This window comes from Argentina silus, assembly GCF_951799395.1.
Source record: "Argentina silus genome assembly, chromosome: 7".
Lineage (NCBI taxonomy): Eukaryota > Metazoa > Chordata > Actinopteri > Argentiniformes > Argentinidae > Argentina > Argentina silus.
In genome coordinates this window covers 18,463,709-18,481,805 of record NC_139661.1, presented here as the reverse complement: position 1 = coordinate 18,481,805, position 18,097 = coordinate 18,463,709, and the positions used below count along the sequence as shown (strand labels likewise).

The 18,097-nt window shown below is 46.9% G+C and overlaps 1 protein-coding gene across 1 annotated transcript in view; it reads left to right on the top strand.

Annotated features, from left to right (window-relative positions):
* The window catches only part of nos1 (nitric oxide synthase 1 (neuronal)), a gene marked incomplete at both ends in the record, with an annotated part of 28,092 nt that extends 11,153 nt beyond the window's left edge, over window positions 1-16,939 (top strand). Inside the window, 22 exons of the mRNA XM_083674051.1 lie at window positions 57-148; window positions 1,666-1,807; window positions 2,285-2,424; window positions 3,529-3,703; window positions 4,660-4,761; window positions 5,102-5,296; window positions 5,606-5,691; window positions 6,416-6,560; window positions 7,874-7,978; window positions 8,253-8,311; window positions 9,002-9,118; window positions 9,769-9,943; window positions 10,626-10,764; window positions 10,884-10,962; window positions 11,244-11,437; window positions 11,663-11,832; window positions 13,408-13,618; window positions 14,833-14,920; window positions 15,180-15,301; window positions 15,583-15,731; window positions 15,957-16,151; window positions 16,817-16,939. Coding sequence (XP_083530177.1) covers window positions 57-148; window positions 1,666-1,807; window positions 2,285-2,424; window positions 3,529-3,703; window positions 4,660-4,761; window positions 5,102-5,296; window positions 5,606-5,691; window positions 6,416-6,560; window positions 7,874-7,978; window positions 8,253-8,311; window positions 9,002-9,118; window positions 9,769-9,943; window positions 10,626-10,764; window positions 10,884-10,962; window positions 11,244-11,437; window positions 11,663-11,832; window positions 13,408-13,618; window positions 14,833-14,920; window positions 15,180-15,301; window positions 15,583-15,731; window positions 15,957-16,151; window positions 16,817-16,939 — 3,003 coding nt within the window. The remainder of the gene's footprint in view (window positions 1-56; window positions 149-1,665; window positions 1,808-2,284; window positions 2,425-3,528; window positions 3,704-4,659; window positions 4,762-5,101; window positions 5,297-5,605; window positions 5,692-6,415; window positions 6,561-7,873; window positions 7,979-8,252; window positions 8,312-9,001; window positions 9,119-9,768; window positions 9,944-10,625; window positions 10,765-10,883; window positions 10,963-11,243; window positions 11,438-11,662; window positions 11,833-13,407; window positions 13,619-14,832; window positions 14,921-15,179; window positions 15,302-15,582; window positions 15,732-15,956; window positions 16,152-16,816) is intronic.
* Between the last annotated feature and the right edge of the window lie 1,158 nt (window positions 16,940-18,097).

Sequence of the window (18,097 nt, the reverse complement as noted above, 5' to 3'; positions counted from 1 at the left end):
TGAAGTCCTAATTAGTCAGTGTCTTAATCAGTATGTACATGTTTGTTTTTGAATAGGTATTTGATGCCAGAGACTGCACAACAGCTCATGGAATGTACAATTACATCTGTAATCACATCAAGTATGCCACCAACAAGGGCAACCTGAGGTGAGGTTCCACTGCTTGGCTTTCTCTTTCTGTCCCATGTCCCTTTTCTCACTGATGTGGTTTTCTCTTCCTCCTGTCATCTTGTGATGCTCTGGCCGTCTCTCTCCACCTGTTGCGGTTTTTCTCCATCTGTCGCTCTACTGTTTCGTTCCCTCTCCCTCTCCGTCTCCCCAAGTGACCCGGTGTCTCTCTCTTTCTCTCTTTCTCTCTCTCTCTCTCTCTCTCTCTCTCTCTCTCTCTCCCTCACTCTCTCTCTCTTTCACTATCCCGCTCACTCTCTGTATTACCTGTCTGTGTGTCAATCACTGTCTTCCTGCATCCCCGCCACACCAGCCACCCCGGCCTCCCAGCCACCCAGCCACCCCAGGCTCCCAGCCACCCAGCCACCCCAGGCTCCCAGCCACCAGGCCACCCCAGCCTCCCAGCCACCCAGCCACCCCAGGCTCCCAGCCACCCAGCCACCCCAGGCTCCCAGCCACCAGGCCACCCCAGGCTCCCAGCCACCCCAGGCTCCCAGCCACCCCAGGCTCCCAGCCACCCAGGCTCCCAGCCACCCCAGGCTCCCAGCCACCCAGCCTCTCAGCCACCCCAGGCTCCCAGCCACCCCAGGCTCCGAGCCACCCCCGCCAGCCCAGCCTCCCAGCCTCCGAGCCACCCCCGCCACCCCAGCCTCCCAGCCTCCCAGCCACCCCAGCCTCCCAGCCTCCCAGTCCCTCCTCTGACCTAGTAGAGACCCTCCTCACAGCCTCACGGTGTCAGTCACCAGCTTAATACTGTTGTGTGGTACTGCCTAGTCAGGTCACATTACACCACACCACAGCTTGACTCTCTGCTTGATTCATCTCATACGATTAATGACTGATGTATAACTGACTCATTACTGTGCTTATCCTGAGATATACAAGGACGCTCATCTCCATGTTTACATTGACAGTACAAACCCCACTGAGTATGTACTGTAGCCATCGCCCCCATCAACATCAAAGAATACCACTATGATGTAATTTCTAAAGAGTATATATATATATATAAACAAATACAAAAAGCACTTCTGCTGAGCATCAGCATCTGAACATTCTAAGATGATGCAATGTCTGTCCCCTCCTCTTTCTTTTGGGTTGTTGGGTTTCCCCTTCTGTGAAAAGAGCTTTAGAGATTGCTTTTAGAGATTGGGACAAGAGACACTAGACAGCCCCACTGCCCCAGATCACACCAGATGCTCTCAGACTTATACTGTACAGCCAGATTAGTAGAATCAACCGTTTGTCCTCGCCATGGCATTAACCCAGGGAGGTTTCAGTGGCCGGACCAAAGGTAACTGAGCTTTGGTCCTGACAGTGTTGCCTATCCGTAACCTTGCTGATTAAACATGTGTAAAACTTAGGATACTGCATGTGGTTAACAGAGTACATCTGTACATCTGTAATTATGCCGTTCCCTACATCAGAAGGAGAGTTACTTAATCCATGACTATGATCTCACATGAACTCGATCCCGCATGTCTGCTCCATTTCCAGGTCCGCCATCACCATATACCCACAGAGGACGGAGTGTAAACATGACTTCCGGGTGTGGAACAGTCAGCTGATTCGCTACGCAGGTTACAAGCAGCCCGACGGTCAGATCCTGGGAGATCCAGCTAATGTGGAATTCACTGAGGTAATATGATGCTATGGTCATGTGATGACATGTTTTTCAAAGGGATTCAAAGGGATTTATAGTTGGTTATAACTGAGTCATGTGTGGCTCAGTTGGTAGAGCATGGTGTTAGCAACGCTAAGGATGTGGGTTTGATTCCCACTGGGACCATATATACTGAAAAATGTATGCACTCACTGTAATGTAAGTCGCTTTGGATAAAAGCGTCAGATAAATGGCATATGTTATTATGTAGATTATGTAGATTACAAAATCCTAGGAGTCTTAACAATAATCAAATGTTTAAGAGTAAAGACAAAAACTCAGAGAGCGACAGATTATGTAATGTAGTTTCCCATCAAGCTCTCCCTTGGCCCTGGCAATGGCCACACGTGTTATTATACAGGTGATATTACACGTACAACAGGTGTTATTACACATTTAACTTTAAGAGTTCACAACTTTAATGTGATAGAAAATGTTGGTGTTGGTCTGTAGATCTGCATGCAGCAGGGATGGAAGGCACCCAGGGGTCGTTTTGACGTGCTTCCCCTCCTGCTCCAAGCCAATGGGAACGATCCAGAGCTGTTTGAGATCCCTGATGACCTCATCCTGGAGGTCCACATCACACATCCCAAGTGAGTGAGATATATACATATTTACAGGGGCATATTCTCTGACATGCACAACACACACACAGACACACAGACACACAGAGACACAGACAAAGGGACACACAGACACACACACACACACACACACACGCACACGTGCACACACACAGACACACAGAGACACAGAAACACAGACAAAGGGACACACAGACACACAGACACACACACACACACGCATGCACGCACGCACGCACACACACGCACAGACACGCGCACACACACAGACACACACACATACACACTTACGTGCACACACAGCCACACACAATCTCTCTCTCTCTCTCTCTCTCTCTCTCTCTCGCTCTCTCTCTCTCTGTCTCTCTCACACCCCCACACATGCATAGTAATTCCCAGAGCCATCAGTCCTGGGCACAGAGGAAGCTTCACCCCCCCCCCCCCCCCCCCCCCCCAGCACATGGCATTCTCTGCCAAGCTCCCCAAAACTGGCATCACCGCCTCCCCAAACCCTGCATCAGTTGGCCTCAGCTCCTCTGCCAGTTTGGCTCTGTTCTGTTCTGCTGCCACCCATAATGTCTCATCATTAGACGGAGATGGTCTCTCTATTAGCTGCTGCAGCCAGAGATCTGTGTGGAGACCACCCTGAGGGGCCACTCGGTTCCTTTGTAGAAGCAGATAAAAGGACGTGGGGCCAGTTTTCCCAGCTTCTGAAGCCCTCGCAAGTGTTTTTGCTGTGATAATGCTCGTTTTGGCTGTGCTCCTTTGGCTGTGTGTCACCGTGAGAAAATTGCTCTCAGTGCGATACATACAGCACCTCTGAGTTAATCATGTGGAATTATGTTATATTTAGTGATGTGTCTTGGTTCATTTCTTCATGGCTTCATTATACACCCATTGGCCATGACCTTGCAGGCCGACTAACACCAGCGTTGAATGAGCGGAAGCTCCTCGTCAGTGCTTGACGTACTTCAGTCTGGAGTTGTTTCAATGGAAGGACCTTCAGCTGAACCAGCGACGGCAGCCACGGTTCAATCCACCTTTTACTTCCATTTCAATCCCTCAAAGTCCATTCATGTAAATTCTTTCCTTTGTCCTTCTATGCGGTGGCAGGTATGATTGGTTCAAGGACCTGAATCTGAAATGGTACAGTCTGCCTGCCGTCTCCAACATGCTGCTGGAGGTTGGCGGGCTGGAGTTCCCCGGCTGTCCCTTCAGTGGCTGGTACATGGGCACAGAGATTGGCGTCAGGGACTTCTGTGACACCTCGCGCTATAACATCCTAGAGGTACTGTATTGGGCCGTGCCTCAGCGCAGGGCCAACCTGAACTACTGTAAATTCAAGAGTGGGATTTCCTTGTCCCCAGTATTTCAAAACTTTAAATATAGATCAGAATGATCCACATTCATTTTTTTCTACCCAGGATCAGAGCTATGTGGGTTATATTTTTATTATAGTATAGGGGAAATCAGCCAGCTCATTCTGATCCAGATTAAATTCAGAAATACTGGGCCCAGGAAGCAAAATGGTGTACTGTTGATGACATGTAAAGGGTTATATGTTCCCAGCCTAAGTGAAGGTTGTTGGTCGTATAAAGAAGGTACCATGTTTTCGCTGTACCGACAGTACGGTAATGATGCTGGATTTGGTTATAATGTATGTTGCCAACTCTAGCAACAGAACTGACCAAAGGATGTTAGCATCCAGCTAATACATGAATACTATACTAATGCATAGCCATTACAGTGAGCGTGCTGTTATTTCTACACAGAGTTTCCAGGGTTAGAGTAACTTACTGTAAGTTGTTTTTCAATTGTTTTCCCCAATCTCCATTCTCATCTCAAACACCACCCCCTGCTGCTATGGGCTGGTTGGCCCATAGACAACATTATTATGATAAATATAAGATATCCATTATTCATTTACTTTCTACTGCATGACATGAGCTGCTGTTAAAAGGATTTCTGTTTAATATCTCCATCTTAGAAAATGAGTGTATTATGTAAACTATAAGGATTGCCTGAGGGCTCTTGGAACATTGTTGAAATGTGATTCCGAAGTTGGATATACAGAGACTGCCACCACTTACTGGTCATAGCTTCCTCATAGAAACCAGGTTACCTGATGGATAACATTGATTGGCCAGTAGAGCTTTTTAGAGAGTATCCTGATAGAAACCAGGTGACCTGATGGATAACATTGATTGGTCAGTAGTTTTTACAGCATGTCATCTTTACCAACAGGAAGTGGCCAATATGATGTCCTTGGACACAAGGAAGACCTCTTCTTTGTGGAAGGACCAGGCATTGGTGGAGATCAACATAGCAGTTCTGCACAGTTTCCAGGTGAGTTCCTGTGTGTGTGTGTGTGTGTGTGTGTGTGTGTGTGTGTGTGTGTGTGTGTGTGTGTGTGTGTGTGCGTGTGTGCGTGTACGTGCGTGTACGTGCGTGTACGTGCGTGCGTGTGTACGGTTTGCGACTATACATTTCTAGAGTGGTTCCTACTGGAGGCAAATACATGTACTGTAGCTTATACACTATGATGTGAGATTAAATAAATCTTGTGATGTAAGAAGTAGCTTAATAGGATGAAGTAGGGTGAATAAATATGAAATAGCTTTCAGGGAGGGAACTAGAAGACACCAAACCCTGTGGACATGTCGTCCTCATTCCCATCTGTCCTCAGTCCTCTAAGGTGACCATAGTGGACCACCACTCAGCCACAGAGTCCTTCATAAAGCACATGGAGAATGAGGTCCGGGTGAGGGGGGGCTGCCCAGGAGACTGGGTGTGGATCGTACCCCCCATGTCTGGGAGCATCACTCCCGTGTTCCACCAGGAGATGCTCAACTATCGCCTGACCCCCTCCTTTGAGTACCAGGTAAGGAACAGAGGTCATGTGACCAGAAAGTGGTGTCCAATAGGTTGATACATAACACAGGGGTGCATACACTCAGGCCCTCGACTTCCACAGTCAAGCTGTTTTCCATGTCTCCCTGGTACTTATTTAGTCAATCAATGTAGCTACGGTAATTGGCTGAACTGCACTGCACACACTTCTGTTTTTCAAGTAGAGATTAGATAGATAGAGAGAGGGCATTGAGGAGCGGAACTCTGAACCCCTGTAATAACATCCACTGACCTGTGTGCTAAGCCTGCTGACCTTTCCCCCTCCTCTCCCTGGCGACAGGCTGACCCGTGGAACAGCCACGTATGGAAAGGGGTCAACGGGACCCCCACCAAGAAGAGGGCTATAGGGTTCAAGAAGCTAGCCAAGTGAGTACACTAGGAGTGGTCGTTCACTCTCCCTCCGAAAAACATTACGATTGATTATGATTGATTAGGAATTAGGTTAGGAACGTTAGGAATCTCCTCCAAGTCCTGCTTGACATGTAGACTGAAATGCACACTGAAGTGAAGTGCACACTTATCCTAGCAAAACATCTGGGAGTGCAAATGATTTACTGCATGTCCACAGCAAATCCATTTTTGCTCTTCCTTCATATTCCTTTCATATGTTTTGTTCTGTCGCTCGATGAATGGAATGGGACAAGGTGCAGACACAGAGAGGGAGGCTGGCGTACTCAACGGTGTAATTCAGTCAATCAGCCCCTGAGGGAGTAATCAGAACTTAGGAGGAAGAAGAGATGGCGCTTTTTTTTTTGTGTGTGTCTTCTGAGCTATTATTGTAATCACCCCGAGGCCAAGCTAGGTAATCACGATTGCCATCCGCTTCTTAAACATGACGTGTGCTGTGTAGTGAAGCGCACCACATGGCCGTGCAGAGCAGGCTCCAGTAGGCCCGGGAGTCGGGAGTCGGGACTTCGAGACGGCAGAGAGAGGAGCCAGGGTTCGCGTGGCAGGGGATGTCTCCAGTGAATCACTGGTCCCTGTATGATTTCATTTCCTTGTTTTATTTTCTCCCTCCCTCTCTCTCTCTCTCTCTCTCTCTCTCTCTCTCTCTCTCTCTCTCTCTCTCTCTCTCTCTCTCTCTCTGCAGGGCTGTGAAGTTCTCAGCCAAGCTAATGGGACAAGCCATGGCTAAGAGGGTCAAAGCCACTATACTGTTTGCTACCGAGACGGGGAAGTCGCAAGACTATGCAAAAACCCTCTGTGAGATTTTCAAGCACGCCTTTGACGCAAAGGTACTGTAATATTGTATTTCACCCCCAACACACAAGTTGAATGTGAGTTTACATGTCAGGTTTTGTGATTTACATCTTGATTGAAAAGAGAGTAGTTCAAAAAATAGAATAGTTCAAAAGCCACCCCCTCCCCCCCGGCCTCCTTCTCTGAGGCCAGTGGATGTGAGAGGAGAGGAGAGGGTTTTCACACCAGGAGGAAGACGCTCTTGAAAAAAACATGTCTTCTGTCACATTCTCTTTCCCTCTCATACAGCAAAGTGCCAGGGGATAGAGTGGGATTTACCCAACCAAGCGTTGAGCTGTAGTTTAAGATAAGATCACAAAAACACCTCAGGCTGTGTAAATGTGTCTGAAAAAAATTCAAACACGCGCTCTCAATCATCGAGTGTTTCCCTGTAGGAGATTTTTTTTCACCACTTCCTAATGTAATCAATCACACAAGAGGGATGTGCGTCTCGTTGTCTTCGGCTCTGCTCCTCCTCCTCCCGGTGTCACGGCGGCCAAGCCCTGTTTCTTCTCGTCCCTCTGCACTGGCTGGAGCTGGCATTGCCGCTGGCACTGGCACTGGCATGGCCCTATGGGCACACAGCACTGCGTGGAGTCAGATGCATCATAAATGTTAATTGTATGAGACCGAAAATGAGGACGTACTGTAGTGTTTATTACTGCTCGGTTCCTCCACGGCCTGGGGTTCAGACCACATGTTAGGGGTCATCTCTGGAAAAGGGTTGTGTGTGTGTTTTGGGGGCAGGGACGCGGGTTATATTGACTTTAAATGTTGTTTTAATTATCAACGGTTATCGACTATGTTGTCTTCGCCTATCTCATCACTTCTTTGGTTGTTTTGTCTTTGTCAAATGTCTGAGTGTCTGCTGTTTTGCAGTCTGTTTCAGTTTATTAAAAAAACACTTGTTTATATATTTCTCGTCAACCCACCTGATAATGATGTGGTGCTGAAATATCATTATTTTTCACAGAACAGATCCTCATAAATAACCTGAGAGTGTTTCCTCTAACAATAGCAGTAGTAACAATGTAACTATCAAGTTATTACAATAATACTACAAAGGTATCAGGGCAATATAATCTATTTTATTTATTTATTTGTTTATTTGTCAGGGACCGTGGACAACATGTCACTGCTCCAGATTTGGCAAGATAGCAACATTTTCATTTGTAGTCCTTGGGAAGGAAACAACCAACATCAATACAACACTACCTGACATGTATTTACTGTTGCCTGTGTTCTTCTAAAGAATGTAGTAATCTTATAACTATACAGTTTATTTTCACAATATGTTTCCTAACTGTAGGTGATGTCAATGGATGAATACGACATGGTTGATCTGGAGCATGAGACACTGGTGTTGGTGGTGACCAGTACCTTCGGCAATGGGGACCCACCTGAAAACGGAGAGGTATGAAGAGCCAGGGTGCTAGTGTCTTTGATTACCACACCTAATGTACGTTATACTGTATGAATTTACTGTGTGGCAGTGGAGGCTAGTGGAGGTAGAAATCGGAGGACCGGCTCATTGTATTGCACAAAATGGTATTAAACATGTCTGTTTGATACCATTTCCTATTCCGTTCCATGCATTACCATGTGCCTGTCTTCCGATTTCTACCTCCACCAGCCTCCACTGCTGTATGGTATATGTATGTGACTGTATGTATGTTATTTGTTTGTAGAAATTTGGAGCAGCCTTGATGGAGATGAGACACCCTACGTCCAACACAGAGGACAGAAAGTGAGTTCAACCATCTGTGCCGGCCCGGTTCTGCCCGGGATTCCTTCAGGCCATTTTGACCATGGCACTGTTAAGGCTGTGGGCATTAATGTGTGCATGTTGGTGTGTGCCTGCGCCCTGCGGAGAGAGAGCTGCCTCAACAACCTGCTCAGTGCTGCTTTTAATCACTGGGTTCTGTGTGTGTTAGTGGGAATATACTATACTGTATTTCACTGTGTGTACCTGTCTTTATCATGTCTCCCTCTATCTCTCTTTCTTTTCCTCTCTCTCTCTCCCTCTCTCTCTCTCTCTCTCTCTCTCTCTCTCTCTCTCTCTCTCTCTCCCTCCCTCCCTCCCTCCCTCCTTCTCTCTCTGTCCCTCCCTCTCCCTCCCTCCCTCCTTCTCTTTCTCTCCCTCTCCCTCCCTCCCTCCTTCTCTCTCTGTCCCTCCCTCTCTCTCCCCCCCCCTCCTTCTCTTTCTCTCCCTCTCTCTCCTTCTCTCTCTCTCCCTCCCTCCTTCTCTCTCTGTCCCTCCCTCTCCCTCCCTCCCTCCTTCTCTTTCTCTCCCTCTCCCTCCCTCCCTCCTTCTCTCTGTCCCTCCCTCTCTCTCCCTCTCTCCTTCTCTCTCTCTCTCTCTCTCTCTCTCCCTCCCTCCTTCTCTTTCTCTCCCTCTCTCTCCTTCTCTCTCTCTCCCTCCCTCCTTCTCTCTCAGGAGCTACAAGGTTCGCTTCAACAGTGTGTCCTCCTATTCAGACACTCGTAAATCCTCCAGCGATGAGCCCGAGGCCAAGGTCAACTTCGAGAGCACCGGACCCCTGGCCAACGTTAGGTAGACAGAACACGTACACACACACACACACACACACACACACACACACACACACACACACAATGGAATTATTCGAAAAAAGTCCCTGTAGATGAGAGAGAAGGTATTGCCAAGGAGAGCCTGTTGATATTCAAGGTCTTTGTACTGCTTTGACAAGGGGAAGCACCCTGTCTGGGGACGACTCCAAGACATGTGCACCATGCCTTTAATGTAACCTCTTATCTGGGTTGATTGGTGTGCAGTATTGTGGAAAGGTTGACTTTTAGGAGCTCCACAGCTTAGTGTGTTTATTAACACAGGCTCCATCTGGTTCAAGATAACAACACAAGATAAACATCTGACTGATTATTCAGCGTCTTATATTCCCTGTTTGGAGCTCTGTTGAGAAAAGCAGAGACAAACAGCCCAATAAAAGATTTTGCCTTATATGGTTGTGTGTGGTGTGTGTGTGTGTGTGTGTGGTGTGTGTGTGTGTGTGCGTGTGTGTGTGTGTGTGTGTGTGTGTGTGTGTGTGTGTGTGTGTGTGTGCGCGCGTGTGTGTCTTTGTGTCTGTGTGTCTGTGTGCGTGTGTGGTGTGTGTGTGTCTGTGTCTGTGTGTGTGTGTGTGTGTGTGTGTGTGTGTGTGTGTGTGTGTGTGCACGTCTCTCCAGGTTTTCAGTGTTTGGCCTTGGCTCCAGGGCCTACCCACACTTCTGCGCGTTTGCCCACGCCGTGGACACACTGTTTGAGGAGCTGGGGGGGGAGCGCATCCTACGCATGGGGGAGGGAGATGAGCTGTGTGGCCAGGAGGAGTCTTTCAGAACCTGGGCCAAGAAGGTCTTTAAGGTGGGCTCCTCATTAGGCATAACTTTGATACTGTTTATGTTACTGTCATGTAAAAGCATGTGTATGTTTTATGTCAGTGAGCGCTGGCACACCTGGCTTATGTTAATAGAGTATGTTGTGAATATGTTGGTATATATTGTGAATATGTTGGTATATATTGTGAATATGATGGTATATATTGTGAATATGTTGGTATATATTGTGAATATGATGGTATATATTGTGAATATGTTGGTATATATTGTGAATATGATTGCATATATTATGAATCGAGTAAATGAGAAGAAACTCCCTCACATGCTGTCTGCTGATTAACTTCTCTGTGTCACATTCAGAGACATTCACAAGGTACATTCAGAGACATTCACAAGGTACATTCAGAGACATTCACAAGGTACATTCAGAGACATTCACAAGGTACATTCAGAGACATTAACAAGGTACATTCAGAGACATTCACAAGGTACATTCAGAGACATTCACAAGGTACATTCAGAGACATTCACAAGGTACATTCAGGGAGACCTTGAGAGAGGAATGCTCGTGCGTACCGTGCCGCAAAAACTCTTCATTTGCGTTGACGTTCATCATCATAATAGAAACCTCCATAATCCATATCCTCTCTGAGAACAGCCTTTGAATACTGGTAATGATGTTAGACCCTGCGGTTGTGATTGTGTAGGCCGCCTGCGATGTCTTCTGCGTCGGCGACGACGTGAACATTGAGAAGGCTAACGACTCGTTGATCAGCAACGACCGGAGCTGGAAGAAAAGCAAGTTCCGTCTGACCTACACGGCCGAGGCTCCTGCTCTGACACAAGGTGCACAGCGGTCTCATAGACCAATAGACAGACTTCTCATAGAGGTGACCAGAGAACATGTTGATGCCTCGACACATGACGGCCGTAACTGATACGTGTGGATGTGTGTCTGCCAACAGCACTGTACAGCGTCCACAAGAAGAGAGTCTACGGGGCGAAGCTTCTAGAAAGTGAAAACCTACAGGGTTCCACGTCCAAGTGAGTTGATTACTCCTCCTAATGGTCGGAGGTCATTAATTCACTGTGGAACACGACCCAAATTCAATCTGGTATGATGATGTCATCACAATAAAATAGACTGCACTCATCACAGCACCGTATAATAAACTAATAACCAACTAATAAATCATGCATTATGGGACATTTCATATTCCCATATGTCGTAGCACATTCCATGTCATGCACAAGATGTTTTAGGCTCAGCAACTGTCCTAACATTGTACAATGTTATTAAACCGCAATCTTGTAATCCTTTGCAGTCGCTCCACCATAATTGTACGACTCCACACAAATAACCATGACAGTCTGAGATACCAGCCTGGCGACCATCTGGGCATCTTCCCTGGCAACCACGAGGATCTGGTGATGGCACTTATCGACAAACTAGAGGACGCCCCACCTGTCAATCAAATCGTGAGGGTGGAGTTTCTGGAGGAGAGGAACACGGCCTTGGGTGGGTGGCGGTGGCGGTAGTAGTGTGTGGTATACTGGTGTTCTCTCTGCCCTTCGTTCACCTGGAAGGAATACAGAACAACTGAAACTTGTTGTCAGTTTGTCACATACTGTATGCTGTCCCTTAACTGTACAATATAATACTACTGCACTGTGCTCTACTCTACTGAACTATACCATACTGTACTTCCCCCCCCCCCCCCCCCGCCCCCCCCCCTCCTCACAGGTGTCATCAGTAACTGGACAGATGAGCTCCGGATGCCTCCCTGTACCATCTACCAGGTCTTCCAGTACTTCCTGGACATCACCACCCCGCCCAGCCCTGTGCTGTTGCAACAGTTTGCCGCTCTGGCCACCAACGACAAACACAAGAAGAAACTTGAGCTTCTTAGTAAGGTAATTCAAATGATTGGCATTCAGTTTCATTCAGACAGCTATTCTGTCGTGGTCGGGGGAGGCTGGTGGAGGTAGGAATCTGAGGACAGGCATGGAATGAGGAACACACATGTTTGACATGACATTATGTCCTGTGCTGTCACTTTTCACAATGGGAATAAAATCTTTGACTTTAAAGTGAAACTCGCCATGGACATTTCCTGTAGAATTTCGTCAGTCTTTGCCGTAACTTTTTAAACTTACTGTATGGCAAGAGGTTTAAGATACAAAGTCACAGATTTATTCGCTCATGCAACAGAAGAGCTCTGCTCTGTGCTCCTGTGAAAGCATGTTCAGTAGGAGTATGTTGGCACAGCCCCCGTCATAGCATTGAAGCCCCACTCACTCTAACCCACAGACATATTTTCCCTCACAGTGCGTCCCACAGTTCAACGGCCATTTTTGTCAATGTGTCGAAAACGTTGACCGGGCCAGGCAGGCGGTGACTCATCGTTCTTGCCTCAGCTCATTCTCAAAAAAAAGAAGGAAAGAAAATGGAAGGAGGACAAAACAAATCCAAACACTACTGGCAGTCTTTGCAATTTTGCTGTTCTCGGCTCGAACCCAGCCTATCTCCAGCTCCGCACGGCCCGGAGTGTCGTTAGGGTTATAAAAGGCCTGCCTGACACGACACAACATGTGGGGGCTAAGTTTAGACACTGCTATATATACAGCAGTCCCAATCTTAAATATACTGATAATGTCATCACATTATCCATTGTATAACCAGGGTTATGTTATGGAAGACAACATTTGAGCTTTTCTGTTACAGTAGTTACAATCCAACACTGGATTTTGGATCTTTAGATTTTAGAAATACTGTAGATGATTTTCCACCGTAGTGAGGATTCACCAGCTACTACAGAAATTGATTTTATTTTAGGTCACAGACAACTTTTCCTGTAACATTTGTTGCTCTATAAAAATACTTATCTTCTAAATGTCAGAGATGACACATTCAAGAGTTTAGTGCTTGCCTCCTCCCTCCCCCCTCCTCCCTCCCCCCCTCTCCCCTCCTCCCTCCTCCATCCTCCCTCCTCCCTCCCCCCTCCTCCCTCCCCCCTCCTCCCTCCTCCCCCCCCTCTCCCCTCCTCCCTCCTCCCTCCTCCCTCCTCCCCCCTCTCCCCTCCTCCCTCCTCCCTCCCCCCTCCTCCAACACCCAGGACATGCAGGAATAAGATGAGTAGAACACAGATGATTCCTATCTTTGATGCAGTTGAGTTGTACTCTTATCAACTTGCACTGTACTGTACTGTGAGCTTTCATGTTAACGAAGAGTCGGATTGATAACACACCTTGATGTAGACAGCACTCTCATTTCTCCTTGATGCAATTCAAAGACGTTTGCCTGGAGATCCCTCCACCAACCTCCTGCAGTACCTCCTGTTCCACTCCAGGGGGCTTCGCACGAATATACAGAGTGCAAGTGATGAAACAACAACGATAAGAATACCTTTTCTGTTATGGTCGTATTACTTACAGTGTATTAACAATTATGTTATTCTCCCCTCACTCCCGATCTCTGTCCCCACCCAGGGCTTGCAAGAGTACGAGGAGTGGAAGTGGTACAATAACCCCACCCTGGTGGAGGTGATGGAAGAGTTCCCCTCCATCCAGATGCCCTCCACCCTCCTGCTCACCCAGCTGCCCCTGCTCCAGGCACGCTACTACTCCATCAGCTCGTCTCCGGACGTGCACCCCGGGGAGATCCACCTGACTGTGGCCGTGGTCTCATATCGGACCAGAGGTACAGGGAACGCCTGCCAACTAGGCTGGACTTACAGTATTGTAGATGATAAGTGGGATCCTTGGGACGACCCCACCCTTAACCCTTAACCCTAACCTTAACCCCTACTCTTACCCTTACCCTAAACTTAACCATAACCCTTACCTAACGCTAACCCTTAACCGTTTTTAAATATCAATTTCAAATGGGTGACTTCAGTTTTGGGTCGTCCCAAGCATCCCACTTAGCATCTACCCTCTACAGTATGCAGTACTGAGAATGTTACTTTTGGTACCATCCCATTCTTACAGTGGAAACTAACTACATCCACCCAGCATGCCAGGTCAGCTGGATCAAACGCATACTGTGTATTGTTAAAAACATACTGTATTTCTCAGCACGACTAAGATGTTTGGCCCTATCTGCTTCACTATGTGGAAGCCTCTTATACAACACTGTTTGGTTGGGCTTTTGAGGTTGGTGGTGCTGTCCTAAGATATGGTAAATCAAATGAAGCGGGTCCCTTTATGGAAATTAAAAGCAAAAGGCATTTGAAAGTTATCTTGGAGAGAAAGTCTGCTTTATACTGAAGGACAGCTTTCCCATCCCTGCAATTATTATTTATTTTTTTATCACTGGATAAACAAACATCCAAGACGGTTTAAACTTCAGACTATACTGTGGTCTCAACTCAAACCCTGATAATTCAATATGTGCAGTATGGTACAAAAATAATGTAAAAAAAATTCGAAGCTCTCATAATGTGAACAGATGGTGTTCTATTCTAGTTTCTGGTATACTGGTTTCTGTATATATGTGTGTGTTTGTGTGTCTGTGCATGTCTTTGATTAAACGCCATGCAGTACGTCTAAGTGCCCATGGGGCATTCTCTTTAAGAAATAATGGCTATATATGGATGTACCAATCCCAGATTGCCCCTTTAAATCAGCCCCAATACAGTTAAATTGTCAGTTAACAAATACTAAGAACAGCAAGCATCTTTTTCAATCACTTTCCTTTTCTCCTTGATGCTTTGTATGCATATTGTGTATACCTTATATGATGTGCGTGACGATGAAAGCGATGGATAAATTAAAGTAATTTCCCTTCACTGGAGACAAATGCCCTCAGCCCCTCTGAAGTGCATTATGGGTACTCCACTTCGGTGTGTTAGTTTGTGTTGTTGGAGAGAGAGGGGGCAGGTAAAGTGGATGCTGGGTAATTGTCTCTTGCAGATGGAAAGGGACCCATCCACCATGGAGTGTGTTCGTCATGGCTCAACAGAATAGAGAAGGATGAGATGGTCCCGTGTTTTGTTCGAGGGTAAACCCAACGATCCTTTTTTTCAAAAGAGACTGTGTTATTGTGACGTGATTGCTTTACCTGTTGAATGAATCACATCGCATTTTCTATGTCCATCTTCATTTCTATTCATAAGTGATTCTGTTTCTTTGGAGGGATTTTTGAAAAAGGCAGTGATTTAACATATCCATTGTTCTGTGATTTGGGATACACAATAATCTAGAATCATTGTGCAATGATTGCTGTTTTCAAGTTTCAAGTTTTATTTTCTTGATTTTAGTGCGCCAACATTCAGAATGCCAAAAGACCACAGAGCACCGTGCATCCTGGTCGGCCCTGGAACAGGCATCGCCCCCTTCAGGAGCTTCTGGCAACAAAAACTATTTGATTATGAACACAAGGGTTGGTTTATATTTTTTGCATACGGGGAGGCTGGTGGAGGCAGAAATCAGAGGACAGGGGAGGCTAGTGGAGGTGGAAATCGGAGGACGTGCTCATTGCAATGCATGGAATGGAATGAGGAACGGGCTCATTGCAATTACAATTCCTTGCATTGCAATGAGCCCGTCCTCCGATTTCCACCTCGACTAGCCTCCCCTGATTTTTATTACAGTGATCACGCAGTATTGTAGTTCAGTGAGACGTCGCGCCTCACAGTGTAGTAATGTCCTTCGTCCTCACAGGGATCCGATCGTGCCCCATGACCCTTGTGTTTGGGTGCCGCGAGTCCCAAATAGACCATATCTACAAGGAGGAGACCGTCCAGGCCAGGAACAAGGAGGTGTTCAAGGAGCTCTACACAGCCTACTCCAGAGAGCCTGGGAGACCAAAGGTACAGAGGTGTACTCATAGTGTGTGTGTGTGTATGTGTGTGTGTGTGTGTGTGTGTGTGTGTGTGTGTGTGTGTGTGCATGCCTCCCACTCCTTCTCTCAATGACCCTGTCTATATCACTTTTATGCTCTCTCTCTCTCTCTCTCTCCTTCTCTCTCTCTCTCTCTTTCTCTCTCTCTCCCACACACGCACATACACACACACATTCTACCTGTCCTCCCCCAGAAATATGTGCAGGATGTGCTTCGTGAGCAGCTGTCAGAGACGGTGTACCAGTGCCTGAAGGAGGAGGGAGGACACATCTACGTGTGTGGGGACGTAACCATGGCTGGGGACGTCCTCAAGACTGTCCAGCAGATCATCAAACTGCAGGGCAACATGACTCTGGAGGACGCAGGCTTCTTTATCAGCAAACTCAGAGTAAGGCCAATGCACTTCACCATGGAGGCCTATTGATGTTTTCAGTACAGCATTGTAGGGAGCTTTACATGATGACAGTAAATGTAGTACATGTAGAGCTCCCCACCATGCTGTACTGAAAACAAATTCAACCAACATCAGTTGAGGGGCAAAAAAAGGATCTTGTATTGTGTGTACTGCACACAGCTTGTTATCAATAGGCTATAACTGCTTGTTATCAACAGCCAACATATTGAAAGGGCATGTTCAGTTAGATTGAAAAGAGAAGGAAGATGAAGGCCATCACATGACTGGGTCATAGAAAGAGAGATCAGAAACACACTTTCAATGGTTCACATCGCAAACTCAGATACAAGCCAACAAATAGTTTCCACCATCAATACATGAAAGATTGAAAAACATCAATACACGAAAGATTGAAAAAACATGCATACACGAAATATTGACCTTAAACTGTTGTAAAGGTTGACCAAATAAAACCCAGAGAAAACCCACTTCTGGAAAGGCCTTTACTTGAGAAAACTAAGGTCATTTCATGATGCAGCCAACTGCAAGAGAGATTTGAAAAAGCCTTCTGTCCGTTCCAAAATGACCAGTTTTTGGTTGACGTTGCACCACACTTCACAGCACCCTTATCTCCCCGTGTCCATCTTATCTCCTCACAGGACGAGAACCGCTATCACGAGGACATCTTCGGTGTCACACTGCGTACCTACGAGGTCACCAACCGTCTGCGCTCGGAATCCATCGCCTTCAACGAGGAGAGCAAAAAGGACTCTGACGAGTGAGTCTCTTTTTTACCCCAGCTAGCTCCCCCCCCCCCCCCACCCCCCGAGCCCCCTGAGCCCCCCCGGGCTGCTGGGTGAGCATTTCCACCAGAGGGAGGAATCGCTTGGCGTCTCCCAGGGATCTCTGCTTAGTTTCTGTTCTGTGCCATACTGTGGGAGGGACCTGTCGAGCTGTAGATATAGTCGCGATATAGCCCCTGGTCTGTTTTGTGACGAAACGCAGGGAGGTAACCATGGTAACCGGTCGAAAAGGGTGTCCAACTAACAGGATTAGCGTGCTAGCGAGTGGCTGTCTTCTTTCCCAACACTCCAACACACGTTTGTGTGCTTGGAGATAAGAGACATTTTTCATAAGACACTCGTCACGGGAGTAGAATGGAGCCTGCGTGGTCCACAATGCCTCATTAAAACCTCAGCATAATGTATGGCCACCGCGCTTCCTGTGTGGAATATGCTGCTAGGAAAATTCTCACTTTGTGATCAAAGCCCTTGTGTGTTAGATGAGTAATGGCTGAACTCCCACCCCCCCCCCCCCCCCCCCCCCCCTCTCTCTCTCTCTCTCTGCTTCCCAGGGTGTTCATAGGGCTGTGAGCGGGGGGCTTCCGGATCGTTCTGAGGTGGACCAGGCAAAGGGGACGCCCGGGGGAAACGAGGGGTGATGATGCTGCAGCTGGTGGAGAATACTGTGCCAAGTTTTGTACTGTAAAAAAAAAAAAAAGGTTTTTTGGTTTCCTTTTTTTATACCTGTTCAGCTTGTTCATGGTCAGGCTCTGCACGTCTGTAGCAAGTTTGAAATGTTTTGTTTTTTGCGAGAAGTTTTGAGATGCGTTCTGTTTTGTTGAATAATTCTTCGAAAATTTGATTTGTTTTGACCTCATAATGTGCACCCAGTACTGTATATGACCTGTCTCTTTGTTGATGCATGAGCAAGACAAGAATATAGTAAAGAAATATATACTCTGTGTTATTTAATGTTACATCACCTCTTACTGAAGTTCTATATTTGCAGGACTATTTATGGTACCTGGTAACAAAGTCATGAATCTTTGATAGGAGATGATTCATCATAACAAAACAAAACAACTGTTTCTGGTAGATTTCAGCTGTCATACAAGGACAACCCCCCCCCCCCCCCCCCATATCATAGCTGTTACAACC